Source organism: Ornithodoros turicata, unplaced genomic scaffold (genome assembly GCF_037126465.1).
Source record: "Ornithodoros turicata isolate Travis unplaced genomic scaffold, ASM3712646v1 ctg00000945.1, whole genome shotgun sequence".
In the NCBI taxonomy this organism is placed as follows: Eukaryota; Metazoa; Arthropoda; class Arachnida; order Ixodida; family Argasidae; genus Ornithodoros; species Ornithodoros turicata.
This window is the reverse complement of record NW_026999421.1, coordinates 337,973-360,687: the sequence shown is the minus strand read 5'-3', so window position 1 is coordinate 360,687 and position 22,715 is coordinate 337,973. Positions and strand designations below refer to the sequence as shown.

Sequence of the window (22,715 nt, the reverse complement as noted above, 5' to 3'; positions counted from 1 at the left end):
CGCGTCGGTATGTCACCTGTATGGGATTTGTGAATATATTGCTAAGTCGGTCACTGCTTTGGAGGAGGGGCTCGTGCTTCTGTAGAATGGCTTTGATGTTTGGAAGTGCGTTGGAATATCTTGTGATGAAGCTTATTTGGCACGCGTCAGGATTTTTTCGGTTTTCCAGAACCTCGTCTCGATCGAGTGTGAGTGCCTTGCGACGGAATTCGGTTAGGAGGGAGTCTGGATAGTCCCTTTGGGCAAGTGTACTGCAGAGTTCGTCAAGCATCTCAGCGTAATCTGTGTCGTTTGAACAAATTCTGCGTAGTCTTACACTCTGCCCATTAGGAATTCCAACCTTACAGTGACGCGGGTGGTGACTCTTGAAGTGAAGGTATTGTTGTTTGTCAGTTGGCTTTTTGTACAGGGTTGTGATGAGGTTGCCGTTGTCTAGTGATATTGTGGTGTCGAGGAAGTTAATTAAGTGAGTTGACTGTTGTGATGTGAACTTTATGTTGCTATGCGCGGTGTTCAGTAGATCTATGAACTTTTGAAATTCATGTTCCCCGTGTTCCCATATTATCAGTATATCATCGATGTATCGAAGGTACACCGTGGGTTTTAATGAGAGGGCGCTGAGAACTTTGTTTTCTAAGAACCCCATGAAGATATTTGCGTATGTGGGTGCAACAGGTGTGCCCATACTTGTACCGTGTACTTGTAGGTAGTATTCGCCATTGAACTCGAAGTAGTTCAGTTTAAGGACCAAGTCCATTAGAGCGAGTATGGTTTCCGTGTCTTTTCTGGTGTTTGTTGTAGAAAGGGTATTGCAGAGGGCTGTGATTCCGTCGTTGTGTGGGATGTTAGTATACAGTGATGTCACATCCAGCGTGGCTAGTATTGTGTCCCTACCAAATGTACGAGTGTTGTTTATATCTCTGATTATTCTGAGGAGGTGGGGTGTGTCTTGTACATGCGATGGCAGTGTTGTCGGAATATGGTTTAAATAGTGGTCCAGGAATTTCGAAAGTCTTTCTGTTGGTGTGTTGTTATTAGATACAATTGGCCTGCCGGGGATGTCAGCCGTATAGAGCTCGTTGGCGTGTACCTTGTGGATTTTGGGCAGTAAATAGAAACGACCTGCGCCTGTGTTTGATGGGGTGAGATATCTGAGGTCATCACGTGTGATGAGCTTTCGTTCGTGGAGGTCCTGTATGGTATGGGTTATTAGCGCCGTGTACTCCTTTGTTGGGTCATGGTCCAGTTTGAGGTAGTGTTGCGTATTGTTGAGTTGCCTATGAGCTTCAGAAATATATTTATCTGTGGGCCAGATGACGATACTCCCACCCTTATCTGCGGGCTTGATAATGATATCATCTCTGTCAGCTAGCGCTTTGATGATGTCACGCTGTGTTTTAGTGAGGTTGTGACCACGCGAGCTTTGGGAAATACCGCGAAGGATGTCGTTGCTTACTTGTTTAATATACAGGTCTAATGCGGGTTCTCGGCCGTGATTTGGTGTCCAGGTTGATGGTAGTCGGAGGTCGTTGTTGTTTTCTTGTGTTGTATGAGCGAAGAATTCTCTAAGGCGTAGCCGTCTCGCAAAGTCTGATATGTCTTTGTGGATTTCGTATTCGTTAACAGAATTGAGTGTAGGGCAGAATGTTAACCCCCTAGAGAGGACTTGTAGTTCGTCGCTGGTTAGTGAGCGTGATATATCTATTACGGTGCTTGCGTCAGCGTTTTCTCGGGGTGGCTCAGCGATGTTGCGGAGAGTTGTGGTTGTGGTGCTGGAAAATATTTGTTCGGCTGCTGCGTGTGTCGTGTTAGTGGGTCGGTATCCGTGTCGTTGTTGTAATTAGGTTTTCCGAGTTTTGAGTGTTCTTTGTTATCTAGCTCGCGGTTGAGTTGTTGAATGTGTAGTTCGAGAGTATTTGCCTCCGCGTCGGTGAGACTGATATTGTTCATATGGGCCTGGATCGTAGCGAGTTGCGCGTGGCACTGTTTCTTTAATATTTCTAGAAACGTACGGGCTGTGTTGTTAAGGGCTGATGCCCACTCTAGCTCTAGTTCAGGTGTCAGTTTTCCTAATGCAGGAACTGTTTTAGGGGTGAGGCCTTTAGGTACTGTGTTGTGAGCCAGGTGGTGGGTGTAGATCCGTAGATGATGTAGGTATCGGCTACGTTTCTCCATGAGTTTTCGCATTCGTAGAAAGTTCGTTGACTGCATGGTAGGCTGGTGATTAGATAGTCAACGGTGTTTTCTGCGTGATGTGCGCGTGCGTCGTGTCTGTGGGGTCGGTGGCTGTGGGGTCAGTGGCTGTGGAGACTCGCTGTGTTCCTCGATGTCATCTGTCTGTGTTTGCGTGCTTGTGGTTTTCCGTGTCACAGTTTGCGTGAACTTTGTGTGTGTGCGGGTTGTGTTTGGAGTGTTGTCGTTTGCCGCGTGTGTATGCGTGGGTGCAGTGGTCGTTGTGGTCCCCTTTGATGCCATCGTGTGTTCTGGCGTGTTTGCGGTGCTGGCACTTAAAGTGTAAGCTGGTTGAGGATGTTGTGTTTGAGCGTTTGTCAGTGCAGGACAGCATCTATGGACCATTAGGTGTTTGATGTTGTGTGCCATAGCTCGCACGCCTGCGTGGTTTGGGTGGATGCCGTCCCGAGCGAGATGTGCTTCAGCGTGGTATTCGAAAGCTGCGTGTGTGATAACCATAACGTTGGTGTGTACCTGACGCATGTGGATGAGGTGGTTGTTGACAGCGTGCGCCTTCCTGTCGAACTCGTGTAAGGTTCATCCCAAATAGGGAACACGTGGAGGGCACATCCTCTTTGTAAGATAACGGCCTCTGTGCCCTCCTTTCGGCTATTTGCCCGGTCTCCCAGAATGAGTTGTGATATCGGGCACCTTGATCGAAGGCAGGCAGAGTGGAGGTTTGATGATAGGTCGAAGTCGAGTTGTCGCGAACCCCAGCCCGGAAAGTAGCGGTAGCGCTCAAAGATTGCGCTACCGCAAGTTTGTAGCGGAAGTACTTCTTTCGTTACCAGTTTAAAAAAGTAGCGCGATCTCTACTCCGCTACCGAAAAAAGTAACGGATACGGTAGCGCGCTACTTGTAACGGCGCTACGTACAACACTGCACATAAGTAAGAATGCCGACGTGGACATGTCCACAACTAAGTGTCATCGGCGGGAGACCGAAGGCCCTGTGAAATGGGAAACGCGCGATGGCGTGCCACTCGAAAGTGGAGTCGGAGTGGCCGCAAAGGCGAGACCTTGGCACAGAGAAAAATTCGCTGCGTTCACCCTACTATAATAGTGCAACATATTTTTGCAGCTGGATTTAGGGGATACGTTGGCCTTTCAGTAACCGCAAAATTATCGGAAAATTATCGGAATTGCAGGGGCTGAGGTATGCCATACCAAACATCGGCAATTTTCTGCTCTCACCTAACTTTACTGACATTTCTTTCGGCAACAAAACGCGTTACAGTGGTTTTCTATATATTGAACGATAGAGGAAAGATTGCACATTCAAAGAATCGTTCGGTTATTGATGTGTGAATTGCCGTCGAGGAGCAATGAGCGCTAGAAAACGTGCAATTTTTTTCATATCTGCTGACTTTGGCATTTTTTCTTCAGCGTCCCTTTAAAGTGACACCGTTTTCACTCCGTACAGGTATACTAGAATTCCCAGACTTTACGTGTGCTAGCTATGAGGGCTGTGATGCGAATGACGTGGAATCAGCTGGAAAGTCGCCAGAAAAAATTACGTCGGGAAGACGGCGCCACCTTACCCCCTCTCCATCTGTGGACTGGTTGATCGTAGGAAGCTCCGGGAAACTGCTTTCGTCTTCACCTAAGGTCATTTACAACATATATTTTTTTCACTGAAATCAAAAAATGTCATCGGCGGACCTTGGTCAATTTAAAATGGAATTACCCAAATATGTAAGAGGCTTTGATTGACCTGTCTTAAATATTTTTATTAGTGGCCAATGCAATAAATAAAGCAGCTGGAAAACAAGAAGCAAGTAAAACGGTGACCTTATGTTCGCCTTCAAAGTTACGAGCGTAAGCGTTTGTCCGGTGAGCTTTTGTCTGCGCCCAGGGAGATACACCGTACGAGCGCTGCAGTCCCTTGAGAAAGTTGTCTGATCTCAGGGAAAGAATGGGACCAAAACGCATTGTGTCGCCAAAATTGTTGTTCTTAGGCCAAACACCACAGCACGTTGTCCGCTCCTCTAGCATTACATGATAACTCATTGCAGTTATGCTCCTATATTTGACCCAAACCTGCAAACCATAAACTCCCAATTTGAGATTATCCCAGCCTTTTCTTCCAAGTTGATATCTTATCTCTCGTTGCACCAAAAGGGATTCCGTTAATTTTACTCCCTACACTATTAGAAAAATGGGTGGAGCAGTTACACCTTTTAGAAGGTAATAGTCGTCACTGTATGTTTTGCCTAAAAGGTTGCGAAGTTCTAGCTGCTACCTCACTCTCAAAACAGAACTTCAACACATAGCAAGTTTTCCCGCTTCTGATTCGGTTAGTCACGGGGGCGTACGCTTTCCTGTAGCAATTTGGATAAATGATGATTTCATTTACCACCACATTTTACACCCTTTATTGAACGCCATGTTGACCACGGTGTCAACTATAGAAGTTACCCCCTTTTCACACCCTTCTTTCTTTCTTCTCCCTAATTTGAATGGGGAACGCATCGGAAAGTAAAACAACAGGAAACGAGAAACCGTAGTTATGAGGTTACCGCATAGTTTTGCACGGCGTCGCTTCGTATTTTACATATTGCCATCCTTGTTTCTTTCGACTTGTTGTTCTCCTTGGAATACGTAGTAAGCAACACGCATCTTTTTTCTTCTGCAGGCAGAAATCAGGACTGGTTCCCGAATGGTCCCCAAGTGGTTCCATTTGCAGTTGAATGGTCCCAGATGGGTCCCCAAGTGGTATTAATGGTCCCACTCTGGCTTTAAGCGGGTTCCATTCTGGTCCCAGATGGGTCCCCAAGTGGCGTTAGTGGTCCCATTCTGGCTTTAAGCGGGTTCCATTCTGGACCCAGATGGGTCCCAAAGTGGTGCAGTGTTCCCCACTCCGGCTTTAGCGGGTTCCATTCTGGGCCCAGATGGGTGCCAAAGTGGTGTGTGGTTCCCACTCTGGCTTTAAGTGGGTTCCATTCTGGGCCCAGACGGGTGCCAAAGTGGTGTGTGGTTCCCACTCTGGCTTTAAGCGGGTTCCATTCTGGTCCCAGATGGGTCCCCAAGTGGCGTTAGTGGTCCCATTCTGGCTTTAAGCGGGTTCCATTCTGGACCCAGATGGGTCCCAAAGTGGTGCAGTGTTCCCCACTCTGGCTTTAGCGGGTTCCATTCTGGGCCCAGACGGGTGCCAAAGTGGTGTGTGGTTTCCCACTCTGGCTTTAAGCGGGTTCCATTCTGGGCTCAGATGGTTCCAGAAGTTCCAGCTGGAGCCTCACTGGTACCATTTTGTTCCCAGAATGGTCACTTGAGACTCCAAGTTGGGCAGCTTCCCAGCTTCCCCCTTTGAGATTTCATCTTGTCCACACTTCCCAGGCAAAAATCTAGAGTGGGACCAGTCCAAAGTGGTTTTTGAGACAGGTCTCATGCTGGTCCCCACTCCCAGGTGGTCCCAGTAGGGAACCACTCTGGGATGGGGACTGCTTGGGATCTGGAACCAGTCAGGAAGTGGGACCACTTGACGGATGGGACTTCAGTGGGACCCGTCTAGGCCCCGATCCCAACCCAGGCAAAAATCTGGAGTGGGACCACTTAGTGACTGGGACCAGTTGAAAGTGGAACCAGCTTCACGATGGTCCCACTTGAAGTGGAACCAGTGGAATTGATCCAGTGGTCCCCTCTGCTAAGTGGTCCGGGATCCGGCCACTTAGCAGCTGGGACCACTGAATGCATGAACGAAAACAATGCGTAGAAATGCACATATTACTCAAGTAAATACCGTTTATTCTGCTTAAAGCATACACTGAGCAGAAAGAAATAATCAATACATCTCTACATGTACATACTACGTAGTATAAGTCTGATCACTCACTGTGTCTAGACAAAGCATATGCCTGACTGCCCGATGCACTCACGGACCACAGGGAGCTTTCGTGCGTTGGCCACCTCACATCTTGTATTTTCTCAGCGAAGATGACACATGACACTCCTGTTTTCCATGCAGGTAGCGACATGCACCCCCTTCCCACCGTACGTTCGGAATCTTCTTATCCTGTTTCTCTTCAAGTTCGTCCTAAGTTTCTTAAATGAAACATCTAGTTAATAGTAATCAAAACATCACGGTCATCACTCATACCTGCAAACATTCGCGACGTGCAGTCCGATTGGCGTTTCACAGTGCGTTCTTGCCCCTACGCCGTTTACGTCTTCTTGGCGTCAAAACTCTTCCAGGAAATCGACAATGTGTTGCACAGAAACCACTGTCATCGCAATGTCTTACAAAGCGCACTAAAACACACGCAAATACTGCACAGGAGGGAGGTACACCATCCTTGCGACGGCAACGGAAGACAAAACCAACATGCCGCGACGCGTCCAAGTTCCAACCGTTCCAACTGCCACCTGTGACCTACCAGTCTCGCCAGTCTCGCCTCTCGCCCTCTCCTCTCTCTCTCGGCTCTCGCCGAGCCGCCGTGGCGTCTTCACATTGCGTCAGCCTCTGCAATTACCTTTTCTTCTTTTTTCGTTGTCGTTCTTCTAGTTATTTAGTTTAATTTTTGTTGTTGTTGAGATGTATTTTTTGACATTTCTCTGGTACTTAATATGTTATGATATTCATGCACCTTCAGATGAGAATATGTGCACGAATTGGAGTTACAGGGATATAGTATATTTCATCGCAGACTCGTGCACCTGGATAAACAACAATAAAAAGAGGTCACGCATATGCTAAAATAGATCAGAGTAATAGATCAAACAAAACCAGAAGGATATATGGCAAGTGTGGACAAGATGAAATCTCAAAGGGGCAAGCTGGGAAGCTGCCCAACTTGGAGTCTCAAGTGACCATTCTGGGAACAAAATGGTACCTGTGAGGCTCCAGTTGGAACTTCTGGAACCATCTGAGACCAGAGTGGTACCACTGATGTCACCAAAGTGGAACCAGCCACCCCACTTGGGAATCCAGCTGGGACCATCCACATTCAACTGGAACCATTCTGGGACCAGTCCAGATTTTCGCCTGGGCGTTGTCCTCTCCTCTAGCATTACATGATAACTCATTGCAGTTATGCCCCTACATTTGACCCGAACGTGAAAAGCATAAACTCCGAATTTAAAGTTATCACAGCGTTTTCTTCCAAGTTGATGTGTTATCCCTCGTTGCACCGCAAGGGAGACCGTTAATTTTTCTCCCTACACTCCTAGAAAAATGGGTGGAGCAGTTACACCTTTTTGGAAGGTAATATAGTTGTCACTGTATGTTGTGCCTAAAAGGTTGCAAAGTTCTAGCTGCTACCTCACTCTCAAAAGAGAACTTCAACGCACAGCACTTTTTCCCGCTTCTGATTCGGTCAGCCGCGGGGGCGTACGCCTTTTTGTAGTAGTAATTTGGATACGTGATAATATCTTTTACCACTCCTTTTTGCATCCTTTATCGGACGCCATGTAGACCTAGGTGGCAACTAGAAGTAACCCCATTTTTTCTTTCTTCTTTCTAATTTGAATGGGGCATGCATCTGAGAGTACAACAACAGGAAACGAGAAACCGCAGTTATGAGGTTACCGCATAGTTTTGCACGGCGTCGCTTCGTATTTTACACTTTGCCATCATTGTTTCTTTCTAATTCTTCTCCTTGGAATACGTAGCAAGCAACATGCGTCTTTTTTTTTTTTTCATGTCTAATATGCTCTGTTTCATCCTTCTTTTTTTTTCCTTTGTTCTAATAAATACATCCCCCCGTACGTGTTATTGCGTGTTCTACGAATCCATGCACCACACAACAGTTTCTACGCTCAGTACAATCTGAATCCCTGTCTCGTTCATGGCCATAACCTTGTCATCTTATTTACGGTCGACGTTGAATTTTGTTTTAGTTTCTGTATTTTACGTGCACATGTGGTTGTGAGCGCGTGGTTGCAAAGGAAATAACGCACCTCTCGTGAGAGACGCTTTCGGCCTTCCGCTAGTTTGTGGAAATATAATCTCTCGCAACCTTGACACACTCTAAATGACAGTGAAAGCTACTGACTCATTCGCAGCGGGCTTTGTCAGCGATTACACAGTCGCTACGATGAGCACGTACTCGGGGTCTTCCCTGGAACTTAGATACCGGGAAATGAATGCCATGTACAACCTATGTAACACATGCGCTAGTATACGTCTAAAAATGGGCTAACTTGAGGCTTTAGGGATACCGATAAATTTAGACGTCTAGAAGCTTTCCAGAACGTTATACGTTATTTAGACGTCTAAGAAGGGGTGGTCTACGAGACATGGCAGAGATGTTTCGCAGTAGACGTCTACCGTTAGACGTCTAAGAGCATGTCACATGTTGGCCACATTTAGACTTGCATGACAAATTTATGTAAAGGAGCTATAACGACGGCGGCCGTGTGGCACACTAGTCCGAGCTTTTTCAGCAGTCAGGTTTCGTCATATTTTGAACATTTCGTAAACAAGTGAAATAAATACTCTATTAAGGTGCTATAACACAGCGTTGCCTCTGTGCTCTGCGAAAAATTGTCAAAGTATTTTGTTTTTGCTGCTGTCATGATAGAGCGACTACAAACTGTGTGCATTTTGCAACCGTGAGGTTCAGTACGATTGAATTCAATTTTTACTTGCACTGATCCCGCGAACAACCTAGTCCGAATAATTTTAAAGATCGTTACAACAGGCAAAAGAAAGTACGACTGCGCAAGAGTGCTACAATGAGACGAAAATATAAGTGCGAAGCAGGGGCGGATCCAGGGAAGATCCTCGGGGGGGGGGGGGGGGGGCACTAAAAAAAAAGAGAGAAGACGGGGGGGGGGGGCGCCATGTAAGGCGAAAAGAAGAAAAGAAAAACAGAAGTTTTCTTCATCTTCCTTAACATTTCCAATGGCCATACCTGCACTTGGATGTCTATCCGCCACCTGGCAAGAAGCCGAAAATTGCGTTAAATACGACACTGAGAACTGGCCGACACATGAGAAGAGTTCACTGAGAGCTAAAATACATCTGCTGGCTCCGGAATCGTCTGAAAGGCTGCGCTCAGCATCTCGCCGCCTGGTAGATGTGGCTCCAAAAACGCCGGTATGGCCATCGGAAATATTAAAGGAGCGGCGGCTTTAAATTTTTACGGCTCATTCAGAACGAATTAGACGAAGTGGCGCTTTCCATGTGAAATTTCAGCGCATAATACGTCTCCTAACATTTAATTCGACGCCCACAAACGCTGCTTTATTTCGTTTTACCTTAATTACAAACAACGAACTTTATTTCGGCCAACCCTGTACATAACGCCCGCTAATCCTACACCAGTATCTATTTGTCTTCCTCTATACGTATGTCTAAACAGCAGAAAAATATGTCCTACCATTTTCGTAACGTGCTGTCTCTTTGTGAAGCTGAGTGAGGACGCCTTAGCGTTGTAGACACTCCAGGCAGCCACTGACCCCCCCAAACGTGAAATCGCTGTCTTTGTCCACTGTGCAGTGTCCGGCTGAGAGGAGGCGAATGTGATTCCTCCTCGCACCACCTGCGTCTTCGCTCCTTTTTAGGCAATGAAGTGTTCGTCGGCGAGTATATGTCATGCCCTTCGCGCAATCTTGGGGCGAAAGGCGCACGCGGGATTGGCGGGAAAACGGACCGTGCGGCAGGAAAATCCTGAAGGTCACTCTTTTACCCCACCAATGCGAAGAGCGTGTCTAATTTAATCAAATTAATCATAATTGACAGGGATATTCAGGAGCTATCCCATCGGAAAAAATAGCCGAACATCATACTCTACGGAGGTCGCACAGAATAGCGCACGATGAATTTTTCAGCACAATCTTTGTCAGTCCAACGAAAGGAGGTTGGAAACCCAGCCCTCCCCGACATCGCAGAAAGAGATAAAACAGGCACGGCTTATCACGTCCGACTTTCGCTTGGATAATGCTTTCCCTCCCCCAATTTTAGGAACTGTCACTTTTTCTACTATCACTCTGTGGGCTGGCTTCGGAACCTCCTTTCGTCGCACTGAGAGCGATTGCGCTCAAAAAGTCATCGCGCGCTATTGTCCGGTGCTCCGAAAAGCATGATATTCGTCTATTTTTTCCGATGGAATACCTCGTGAATATCACTGTGAATTATCATGAATTTGAGTGTATTCGGCACGCTCTTCATATTGGTGGGGTAAAAAAGTGAGCTTTACTTGGCAAATTTCCGAGTTCAGTTCGCAAATATTTACATAATTAAACTTGGAGTACATGACATTCACATTAGGAGGTGGCAAAAACTAATAAGAACAAATGCTGTTGACCGCATGATTCAAGGTGGCGCAGTTTTTTATTATAATTCAATGACACGTTTTCTGGGACAACCTGTATATGTGCCACGGGTGCACGCGTACCATGAAACATGTTGCAGGTGCACGTGCGGTCGGTGCCTCCCGCAGGTGCCACTCCGAGTTCCCGCATGAGCCGTCTTTTCGTGTCGAACATTCCTGGCTCAAAATGATGAGAACATATCGTTCTCGAGCTGGTCTTCCTCCACTTGATTTTGCGCAGCGCCATTTCCCACTCCAAACGACGTTGTTTGTCCGTCGGAAACTGGAAATATGCTACGTCTGTTGTTGTATCCGACCTGTTGCCACAACTGATTATACAGCATGTCTTACCGGCCATCCTGGTGGGTGTAAGATCAGTGTGCGACGTAACGAACACAATTGCTACGGAAAATTTCCTTCGTCAAAACTGCCAAAACACACAGCAAAGCAAGGCGGACGGCGCGGGATATCTCGCGACTTACATCACGCTCGGTGTTGCTTGCAGAAAAGCGCTCGTGGCTCGCACTACCCTGTCACCGAGCGCGTCATAGAAGAAAATCATTTTTATCAAGTTTGACTCAGTTCTCGAAGGAGATATTTTACAGGCATGGTCGTTGATGACTAAAGGTGAGGAATATTCGAAAATCTCGGAAGGGACCTTATGCGGATTCTCCCTTTAACTGTGTATTCAGCGAATCAATGCACCACGCAACAATTTCCACGCGCTGTATAATCTGAATCCCTGTCTCGTTCATGGCCATAACCTTGTCATCTTATTTACGGTTGATGTCGAATTTTGTTTTATTTTTGATATCCCACGTGCACATGTGGCTGTGAACGCGTGCTTGCAAAGGAAATGCCATGTACAAGGTACTTACTGGAAAGTCAATTCTCGTCGAGGACTTTTCAGAAATCTCATTGATACAGAGATTTATGAAGGACAATGGAATCACGTACACCTGTATGGAATGTCCTATAAAAGCCAGGCAGTTCCGATAGTGTACACACATTTGAAATATCCTCTCTATACAGGTAAGCACTTCTTTGAGAGATAACCGCTCTTTATTACTTCCTGTACTGTACTAGCATGGTTCTCTGTTTGCAGTGCTTTGCGTTGGCTATTATGTGGTGTAATGCAATTGAATACATCTAATCACTTCATAACCACGGCTCCTTTGGCAGTTCTAACCATACCACGTTTGTGATATGATAAGACGTCGGTCTGTTCCTCCCTCAAAATATCTCGACTCAAAGATGACTCTGAAAAACGAGGGCGTTGGAAAAAAAGACTCCTGTAATAGTATCCATTTATCGTCAGAAAAGCGTATTTTCAGCGTCAACGTCAAAGTTTTAGAAGCCTAACCTTAAATGCTAAACTCGCAACTCATTTTTCACACGAGACAGTTCATGTTCTGAGGCTGGAACACATGTCTAGAAGGACAAACACAAACGTGTTCATCATTTTTAAAATCATTTTTCACTTACACGGAGGAAGCGAGGTTCTACCGAAACTATTTCTGAGGACTTGAAACAATCAAGCTCTTTTATTCTCTTTCTCCAGGAAAGTTTCAACGATCTCATCGTGGACACAATGACGCCTCTACGTTTCGCTGTTGTCTTCGTCCTCCTCTTTGGTAACACTAAATTATGGGATCTAATATAGGATGTTGTGAAAGTTTGATCAAACCAAAAGTTCCACTTCGAGAGCTGCGGTAGTTTGCAACCGACAATTATTCTACCATGTCTACTATGTGGGGATGTCCTAGGATAGTACAAGAACCAGTAATTTATCCAGACCCTCTGCACCCCCCTAAAACTCCCCAAATGTTCTGTGACGCCCCCTACATTTTCGACGTGTGTATCCCCTACAGAGGGTGCCCTTAGGATTCTGGTTGAGATACATCACAGTGATGATATGTTATGATAACGTAACCATAATAATGACGCACCCCCCATTTTTTCCAACACCCCTCCACGCTTAGAATTCTGGGTAAACCACTGAAAAGAACACACGGTGTTGGAAACATTGGCGGGTTCCGAACTACGGTTTTTGTCCCCGTCTTTTACCCCTAGCGGATTGCTCCAGGATAATTCAGCTTTAGTTAGGTTGAAAAGTATGGCGAAACTGACTGAAAAACACCGATATACACACCCCCTATCCTTTCCTTTTTCCTTGAACATGTCCTTCGCCCTAAGACAGCAGAAAGTTTTCTACACGAAGGCTTTCCTCGTCATTCGGTAACACGTTTAGAGAGATGAGGTAGTCACGTGAACAGGTGCCCAGGACGCGTAACAAGCTGTCGAAAGCGCGTGACGTAACAGCTCACCTGGTGCGATCCAAGTTGCGGGGAACTTGAGAGTGCGAGAAACTAAAAAAATTTCCCTTTCCTTTTAAGGTGTATTTGTCGCCAGTGAAGCTGCACCTGAAGGACACGAGGTTGAACGTAAGTTCCTTTGGAATTATTAACGATGTTACCGTATAGCCATCATTGTGAGGACGTTTCCCTTTGCAGGTCGTGACGATGACTTCGGTGTCTGCACTTGTGTTCAGGGTATTACATGCCCTCATAACATCCCTTGCACAAAGTTTAGCGAGTGTAAGAAATGCTTCGTTCTCGGTGGATGAAAACATGGCTGACCGGCAACCCTTAACAACGAAACGATCAACTGCACGTATATGAAATAAGAGTCCCTGGCATTCTTTTTCACCAACATGATCATGGGTGGCGGGAACTTTTGAGGGCAATAAATTGTACTAAGCAGCAGACGTTGCGTTCGTTTATTTCTCTTTCGATTTTCTCTACGACTGCATTTACATCGGATCCCGCGCGCCTGCACAACTGCACGCCGTGCAGCGATAACAACACGTGCAGTCTGAAAACCCAACTTAACTGCGTGCCAAAGTGTAAAAAATTCATAAAAAGCAGTCCTTACATGACCTTGGCCAGTCTCGACGGGTGCATGTTCTACATGAACCGACCGACCCCCAGAGTGTGAAATACGTAAAACAGTGTACAGGCCTAAACTTGGTCAGTCTCAACGGGTGCATATCCCACGTGAAGTGACTCACTCTACAACGCATGAAAAATATAGAGGGCTCTCCTAACCTACCCTTGGTCAGTCTAGACGGGTGCATATTCTAGGTGAACTGACCATCTCCACGACGTCTGAAATACACAAAAGGCTCTGAAAGGCTCCACACAAACTGACCCACTATCACACGTGTAACTAACGACCCAGCACACCATTAATCTGATTCCTACAGCTTGGGACAAAAGTTTACGCAACACCGGTGTGCAGCATTTCTCCAATGGAGCGACAACCTAGCAGCAAGCAGGAGTAGGCACACATACTGAGAGATGGAAGGAATAGCCGGCCACCCGTTTCTTATTCGATCTCTTCGTCATAGCCCACATGGGGACGCTCCTATGAAGAAATGGGCAGGCGCCGTGTTCCGTAAACTTTGACCCCAAGCTGTACAACAACAGAGGATATGAAATGAATCTGCGGCACAGTGCCAGGTCCCGATTCAATATGACTCGAACACACACAGGCGACTAAAATAACTGATCGTGTACTTACGATAAAACGTGTTCCCGTGACAGAGCTGCTTTCTGTTCGGCGAGAGCCGCAGACGGGACAGAAACACATTACCATACGTCGTTTGTACGACGTGCTCACATTTTCACAATAAATGACTTTCGAAAAGCGAAATCACACGGAGAGCAGCGCGAAAAACAAAGTCTCGCAAAACCGAAACTTTAGAGAGGATCACGTGGTGGACAGGACGTAATGGCGATTTTGACCCGAGCGACCGCTAGGGGGCAGCTACGCCAGTCTGGAGGAAAGTGCCGCTCCTGGTGTTTCCTTCCTCCATGGATACTGTCCCAGCGTGAAAAAGATGTAGACGCCTGAAACTCAACTGGAACTCGAGTCCTGATCGGCGATGAGGGAATAGACGCGTCAGATGTGCTGGAGAGCTCGTAGGTCCACGAGTAAAGATCCACCAGGGCAATCACATGAACGACATCGTAAAGAAGCATTTGGTCCCTTGGATCAATTTCCATTTTCGGTAACGAACCATACCTGTTTCAACGAGACTCGGCGCTAGCTTACAAAGCAACGACGGTGCACGGCTGGAGCAGAGCAAGTCTCAGTGATTTCATCTCGGCACAGTAGTGATCCCCATACAGTCCTCATGTCAATCACTCTATCTGCGGAGTATAATAAGCAAGGACATGTGGTACTCCTGACTGCAGACTCCTTCGAGTCTCATTTGACGAAGGCGTTGGACAAAATGGATGACTCCTTCCTGCGTCGTCATCTGCGAGTGCATCCCTAACAGAGGCGATACAGATCTGAGGTTAATCCAATGACGTCAAGTAGCAGGGGAGTAGTTGTATTGTCCAGTCACTCCCTCGCATAAAAAGCGTTCCCCCAAAACTGGGGACGCCACTGTAACGATAGAACGTCGGACAGCCCCATCGGCGGCAGTATGATTGCGCCCTTTCTCAAAAAACCCCTTCTCCTCGCAAGGCGGGACTAGTTGTGACTGCCGTAACTAACGTTTCTCAACTGTACCTGAAGCGTCAGTCACGAGAACATTTATTCATTAATAAAGCTAACGCTGTCTCATGTAACAAACATCACAACCACATTTAATCTCTCATACAACACACAACTGTCTCACAGTGATCGCTCCATAGATGTCATTCCACAGGCACTGGGTTTCCTTCTGACATCCATCACCACCCAATCCAGCTTCAATCCAACTTTTTTTCAAACTCACTCAGTCTGTTCATGTATGCGAGTTTAAAAATATCGAACAGAAATAAAATATGGTGTCATACAGCATTGCCTCTCTGTGCACTAGGATGCACTTGTTCAGGTGTCCGGGTAGAGGACAACGGAATTGACACTGGGACGGCTGCTTTCTTGCATGAATGCATGGTTTCTATCCCAAGTGCCTCATGGCTACTTGTCAAGCTTGAGGTTCACGCTCTCGCTGAAGAAGCTGACACCCTGCTAGCAGCTTGTTCTCTGGATAGTGTGTGTTTGTACTGTGGCTGAACCCAGCAGGACAGAGGTTACATTTCTGTGGCTTCACGCCCATGGACGTCCGCCGGTAAAGCTGCAGGTTCGTGATGTGCATCGAGTTTGCAAAACAGAGAGTGCTCCTGTATGACTTCTCGCCCCACGCCGTGGCTGTATTCTGCGGGACAGAGGTCCCACTTTTATGGCTGCTCCCCCATGTGTGTCCGCCTGTGATGCTGTAGGTGCTTGCTCTGGCTGAACTGCGCAGGGTAGACATGGCACTTGTATGGTTTCTCTCAAGTGTGTGTCCGCTTGTGGTCCCGTAGGTGCCCGCTCCGGCTGAACTCCGCAGGGCAGACACCACACTTGTATGGCTTTTCACCAGTGTGTGTCCTCTTATGACACTGCAGGTTACTTCTCTGGATGAACTCTGCAGGGCAGACATCGCACTTGCATGGCTTCTCGCCCATGTGTTTCTTCTTGTGATGCTGCAGGTGCGTACTCTGGATGAACTCTGCAGGACAGAGGTCACACTTGTATGGCTTCTCGCCAGTGTGTGTCCTCGTGTGGTCCCATAGGTGCCCGCTCCGGCTGAACTTTGCAGGACAGACATCGCACTTGTATGGCTTCTCACCGGTGTGTGTCCTCTTATAGCGCTGCAGGTCACTGCTTCGGCTGAACTTTGCATGGCAGACATCACACTTGTATGGCTTCTCCTCCTTGTGTGTCCGCTTGTGCAGCCGTAGATGCGCATTCCGGTTGAACTCTGCAGGACAGAGATCGCACTTCCATGGATTCCCGCCAGTGTGCATCATCTTGTGGCGTTGCAGGTGCGTGCCCTGGATGAACTCTTCAGGACAGAGATCGCACATATATGTCTTCTCATCAGTACGCTTCGAAACGTGGCGTGGTTCTCGTGGCTGACAGACTGTGAGAATGCAGAGGGACACACGTCGCACCCGAAACCCTCCTCTCCCATCTGAACATTTGGTGGAGGAGTAGCAGGACACTTTTCAGACTCATTGAGACAGTGTGCAAACATGTGGTGTTTCGGTCTGGCTTTGAATGTGCATGCAAGTCCACATGACTTGCTCTTTTCTGGAGGTCGTTCCGTGGGTGGATCTTCCATAGTGACTACTGCACTGTCGTTTAATCGTTTCGTCGCTTCAACCGTTGTTGTGCTGATCTTGAACTGCGCATTTGAGAAAGTGCAACCTGGAGATACTTGATCACAAGTGCCTCTTGGCTTGTTCTTAATATGGAAGGTACCGGTGCTTTCTCTTGCTGCTGAAATTTCAAAAATCGAACATTCAGAGGGCGAACCAGTCCAACCGCATCTCTAGTTCATAATTTTTGAAAAACCAGATGGCACCACGTTCGCTGTGCTTTTCCAGGCTCTCCTCGTCAGACTCCGCAAATCATCCCCATTGTGCACGATTGAAGTTGCAAGTTTAAAGTGGCTCGTCCCCTCTCATATTTGCTGAAAGGTCAAGTGCCTGTCCTTCAAACATATGCCCCGAGTCCCATTCAGAACAGTCATGGCCTTCTGTTTCTTTTCTTTTCGTGTATAAGTACTTTTTTTAAACGTACTAGCAATTCATGAATTTACTTTTTGGACTTGGTGAAGCCTAGCGTAAGTGGAAAGGGTTCCTTTGATTCTCGCGATGCGCCATCACCCCCTCCTTCGTTTCTTTATCGCAACGAGGGGTCAGTGGAGAGATTTTGAAGGATTAGATGATATTTGGAAGGTCGGAAGGCCTTTACGATAACGGCTCCAAAAATATGACAAGACTAGCACCTGATTCCTTTATAGTGGCTGGCATCACGTTACTGATATTGAACATCACAACCTAGAGCGTGGTTTTTGTAAGGCGTGTCCGACGTGCAAGGATCAATAATGGGTGCTTCTTTGTGATTACGTATTAGTGCCACGGAGGAACGTTCGGTGTGAGCAACACATATAGCAGAAGACCCGTGTGAGCTCTTCGAGCTGCTGATGTTTTCTCTTGTTCGCTCTTTCATTGATGTAATGGCAGTGTTAACGGAATTGCACCAGCAGGCTTCTTTGTGTGACATAGGAGTAAGCCGGCCTTCTGCTGTCTAGATGTTGGTGCGTACAGATGTTCCAAGAAGCAGCGCGGACAGCGAAGGAGTGGGGCATAGGGTTTTGATGTGGGCACTGGGATGATTTCAGGGAGTAGTGCGCCGACATTCGGCGGAAAATTGTGGCATAGCCCATCGGTAGTTGGATTCGAACAGGCCGCTTCATAGTCTTACGCACGCCCTTTGCTATCGCCAACGAGCGGACACCCCTACCCGCTCTGTCATGCCTGTAGTCACTCAGTGTGCCACAACGCGCCACACGTGATGTCGTCCACGTCGTCTGGCAACACGACTGCCACGGAGATACGGTGTAGGCCACTGTCTCTCAAACTGAGGGTTCCAACCACCAGGGCGATCGTGACACATTCAGCGGAGAAGGGGGGGGGGAGCGAACCAGCTCAGAAACAATAAAGAACAGAAGTCCATAGACCATGAAAGATGTAAGTCACTGAAACGGTTAGCCAGCTGTAGAAGTCGAACCCACATCTTCTGGGTTACCGGTCCAGGGCTCTACCAGTTGAGCTAAGGTAACACACCTCCCCAGCGACTTCCAAGGGCGCGTCATATCAAGAGAAAAATCAACCACTCTCTCTCACTCATCCTCTTCTCACTCTTACATTTTTGCTCACTCATACACACATTCATACGACGGGATCGACGCAAGCGGCAACAGTTGAACATGAGAGAACCGATGTTCTGAGGCTGGAACAACATAGAAAGGACAAATACGTACAATGCCTGAAATTGCCTAAGAAATTAACTATGGAGAGAAGGTCTTGTTTATTAAAATAAGAGGCAAGTCATCTATAAATCAGAGATTCAAAACGATCAGAAAAGACCGGTAACACTGAAATGGGGCGGTAATTAGATGGACAGTTTCTGTCACTGCTTTTGTAAATCACAATAACCTTGGATACTTGCACGTTCTTGCCAGTACGTAAACAGGTGGCTGGCTACTCCCATCGTTTTTAGTGCCTCAATTTCTGGACCCTATTTATCCTATTACCTTCCCTATCCTATTACCCTATTATCACTCTCAACTGGAGAGGACTCCAGTATCGTCAAATTTGTAGAGCAGTAGTTGTCCTAGTTGTAGTTCTAGTAGTTTCAGTGTCCAAGTCAACCCTCTCGGAACAAAAAAGAAAAAAGAAAAACGTTCTAGAGACTGATGTCACAGTTTTTAATCTCCCATACCACACACGATAGTCTCTCCGTGATTTCTCCTGATGTGTCATTCACAAACTGTTACAAATTGTAACACATTACACAACAGATGCTCGTAACACAAAAGGTAACTGTTGGGATTGTTCTTACAAGTTGTCACGTCTTGTAGACATATTTTCTTTTGTTTCTTTGGGTTGGTTGATTTATTTGTTCATGTTATCAGTCGAGGACATGTAAGCCATAAAAAAAGCATTCATCATCATAATAAAGAGGAATAAAGGAAAAAAATGAATAAAAGACAAAGGAATAAAGAGGCAAACAGGAAACAATGCAATGCATGTTGTTCATGGAAGTAACCCTTTCTTAGCAGATGAGGGCCACTGTACGGGTGTCCCTTCATGGTCTGTTTGTTTCTCGTCACTGTTCTTTCTTTTTTTTTCTACGTTTCACATGCGTGAGCACCCAACCCAACTCTTTTTACCCTCGGTCTGTTCGTGCGTGCGAGTTTCAAAATGTCAAACACAAGTAAAATACGGCGGGAGACAGATTGCATCGGTACCGCCTTCTCCTCTCTGTGCATGAGCATGTTCTTCAGGTCTCTGAGTTCAGGACACATGACAGCACTACACTGACACTCTTTCAAGTGTACTTGGTGCCTGCGCACCTGTATGGTCCCTATCCCAAGAGTGTCCTGGCTACATCTTAAGCCACAAATTCGTGCTCTGGCTGAACTAGCTCTAGCAGCGGCTTCTCTAACTTTGTGTGTTCCTGCTCCACATGAACTCTGCAGTACAGAGGTTGCATCTGTATTGCATCACATCCATGTAGGTCTTCTTGTTACACTGTAGGTTTGTGCTGTGCCTCAGGTCTGCAGAACAGAGAATGCTCTTCTATGGCTTCTCAGAGCCGTTTATAGGAAGAATTTGGCCATTCTCTGATCTTTTGCCGCCCGGAGATGGGGGAGCCGCCGTGACGTCACAGACGTCATCGCTCCGCCCACTTGACTGGGATGAAAGACGACCCGCGGCGGCACAGGGGAATTTCAAGGCTGTGCCTCCGCCCCAAAATGGCGGAATGGGGGATTTCAAGGCGATAGCTCTGATGCAAAATGATGCCACTGGCCTTGGCGCCGCCCATCGTGTCACGTCAAATGGCGCGCTTTGGGACAGGCTCCTCCCAATGGCCAACCTCTCCTAGTAAACGGCTCTATGGCTTCTCGCCTCAGAACGCCTCTTTGTGATATTCGGTAGGACAGAGACCACACTTGTATCACGCTGCAAGTTTGAGTTATGGATGAACACTGCAGGACAGAGGTTGAGAGTTTATGGCTGCTCACCCGTGTGTGTCCGCTTGTGACGTGACAAGGTTCCGCACTGTCTGAACGCTGCAGGACAGAGAACGCACTTGTATGGCTTCTCGCCCGTGTGTGTCCGCATGTGCCGCTGTAGGTTCCCTCTCAGGCTGAACTCTGCGTGGCAGACATCGCACTTGTATGGCTTATCACCCGTGTGTGTTCGCTTGTGCTGCTGTAGGGCCCAGCTCTGGCTGAACTCTGCGTGGCAGACATCGCACTTGTATGGCTTCTCACCCGTGTGTGTACGCTTGTGCTGTTGTAGATGCCCACTCTGGCTAAACTCTGTGTTGCAGGAATCGCACTTGTATGGCTTCTCACCCGTGTGTGTCCACTTGTGCTGCTGTAGGTTCCCTCTCAGGCTGAACTCTGCGTTGCAGGAATCGCACTTGTATGGCTTCTCACCCGTGCGTGTACGCTTGTGCTGTTGTAGATGCCCACTCTGGCTAAACTCTGCGTTGCAGGAATCGCACTTGTATGGCTTATCACCCGTGTGTGTTCGCTTGTGCTGCTGTAGGGCCCAGCTCTGGCTGAACTCTGTGTGGCAGACATCACATTTGTATGGCTTCTCACCCGTGTGTGTCCGCTTGTGCTGCTGTAGATGCCCGCTCTGGCTGAACACTGCGTTGCAGGAATCGCACTTGTATGGCTTCTCACCCGTGTGTGTCCGCTTGTGCTGCTGTAGGTTCCCTCTCAGGCTGAACTCTGCGTGGCAGACATGGCACTTGTATGGCTTCTCACCCGTGTGTGTCCGCTTGTGCTGCTGTAGGTTCCCTCTCAGGCTGAACTCTGCATGGCAGACATCGCACTTGTATGGCTTATCGCCTGTGTGTATCCTCTTGTGCTGCTGCAGATGAGCACTCCGGCTGAACTCTGCAGGGCACTCATCACACTTGTGTGGCTTCTTGCATGAATCTGTCCGCTTGTGCTGCTGTATGTTCCCGCTCAGGCTGAACTCTGCAGGACAGACATCACTCTTGTGTGGCCTCTTGTCAGTATGCTTCACCACATGGTTCTTGTCACTTCCATACCACGAGAATGCAGCGGGATAGATGTTACACCCAGAACCCTTCTCTCCCATCTGAATATTCGTTGGAGGAGTAGTGGAACACTTTTCAGACTCATTGTGACAGTGTGAAAACATGTGGCATTCGAGGCTGGTTTTCGACGTGGATGCAAGTGCACACGGCTTGCTCTGGTCTCGATGTCGCTCAGTTAGTTGGTCATTCATATATGCACAGTGAATAGTGCAGTGCTGTCGGGCTGCAGTTCTACTATTGTTGTGCTGATCTTGAACTGTGCATATGAAGAACTGCAACCTGAGTATTCACAAGTGCCTCTGGGCTTGTCCTTAATATGGAGCGTGTCAGTACTTTCTCCTGCGCCTGTAATTTCATAAAACGGACATTATGAGGGCATGCCAGTCCAGGCGCATCTCTGATTCTTGATCTTTGAAAACTAGGTGGCACCACATTCGCAATGCCTTGTTACACTGTCCGCGTTCCAACTCCACAAATAATCCCCATTGTGCACGACCTAGGCCACAAGCTCAAAGCAGCGCGCACAACCCTCCAGTATTTTCCGAGAGGTAAAGTGTAGGACTTTCAGACGGACTGCTCTTACTCAATTTGGGACAGTCACATCATTATGTTTCGTTTCTTTTCTTGTACGAATATTTTTATTTCTGTTTTGTTGTCATACAATTAGGCTAAGCTTATTTTTCTCGAGTCAGTGATGTGTGAACTCTGCAGTGCAGTTTTTAGTAATCTTCATACTATTCCTTGAATAGCTCAAAGCTGTACATGTGCATACTGTGTGCTCAGGGCTCTTCGTTTTCGGGTTAAACCCAATTTTTCAGGGTAGTTCCCCCCAAACAAGATTTCCAGAACTCTGCGATGTAGAATCAAAGGCATTGCTGAAATTAATGAACACGTCCAAGGTCAGCAGCCAACTTTCAATGTTTTTAACAATGACCATTTTTTGTACAAGGAGAGCAAGCTCAGTTGATCTATGTTGTCAAAAACAGAACGGCTTTTCAGAGAGAAGGTCACATTTTTTAAAATAATCGTCGAGTCATTTATAAATTACGAGTTCAGACCCCTTGGAAAAGGACTGGTAACACTGAGATGGGACAGTAAGTAGATGGACAGTTCCTGTCACCGGTTTTGTAAATCACAATAACCTCGGCTATTTGCACACTGTCGGGGAAATTGCCAGTACATAAAAAGATGCCCGCCTATTTCCATCGTTTTTAGTGTGTGAATTTTTCGACCCTATTTATCCTCTAACCCTACCCTACCCTAATACCTATTACACTCTCAATTAGAAAAGAATCCAGTAAAATCAGGTTTGTATCGTAGTAGTTGTCCTAGTTCTAGTTCTAGTAGTTCCAGTGTCCAGTCAACCCTCTCAGCACAAAAAATGTTCTCGAGACTGATGTCACAGTGTTTAATCACTCATACCACACACGATTGTCTCTCGGCGATTCCTCCTGAGATGTCAACCGCAAATTGTTACAAACTGTAACGCATTGTACAGTATGGATGCTCGTCAAACAAAACGTGATTTCAGGATTCCTCT

At 47.1% G+C, this 22,715-nt stretch overlaps 2 protein-coding genes across 2 annotated transcripts; both read right to left on the bottom strand.

Annotated features, from left to right (window-relative positions):
* Positions 1-15,346: 15,346 nt before the first annotated feature.
* On the bottom strand, positions 15,347-16,765 carry LOC135375763 (zinc finger protein 233-like). The gene has a single exon (XM_064608404.1). It carries the CDS (start codon positions 16,387-16,389, stop codon positions 15,814-15,816), a length of 576 nt encoding a protein of 191 aa, XP_064464474.1. The 5' UTR covers positions 16,390-16,765; the 3' UTR covers positions 15,347-15,813.
* A 2,668-nt stretch (positions 16,766-19,433) lies between these two features.
* LOC135375788 (zinc finger protein 501-like) lies at positions 19,434-21,355 on the bottom strand. Its single transcript, XM_064608427.1, has 2 exons — positions 20,121-21,355; positions 19,434-20,058 (listed from the first exon to the last, which is right to left on the bottom strand). Exons 1-2 carry the CDS (start codon positions 21,277-21,279, stop codon positions 20,054-20,056), a joined length of 1,164 nt encoding a protein of 387 aa, XP_064464497.1. The 5' UTR covers positions 21,280-21,355; the 3' UTR covers positions 19,434-20,053.
* Positions 21,356-22,715: the final 1,360 nt, after the last annotated feature.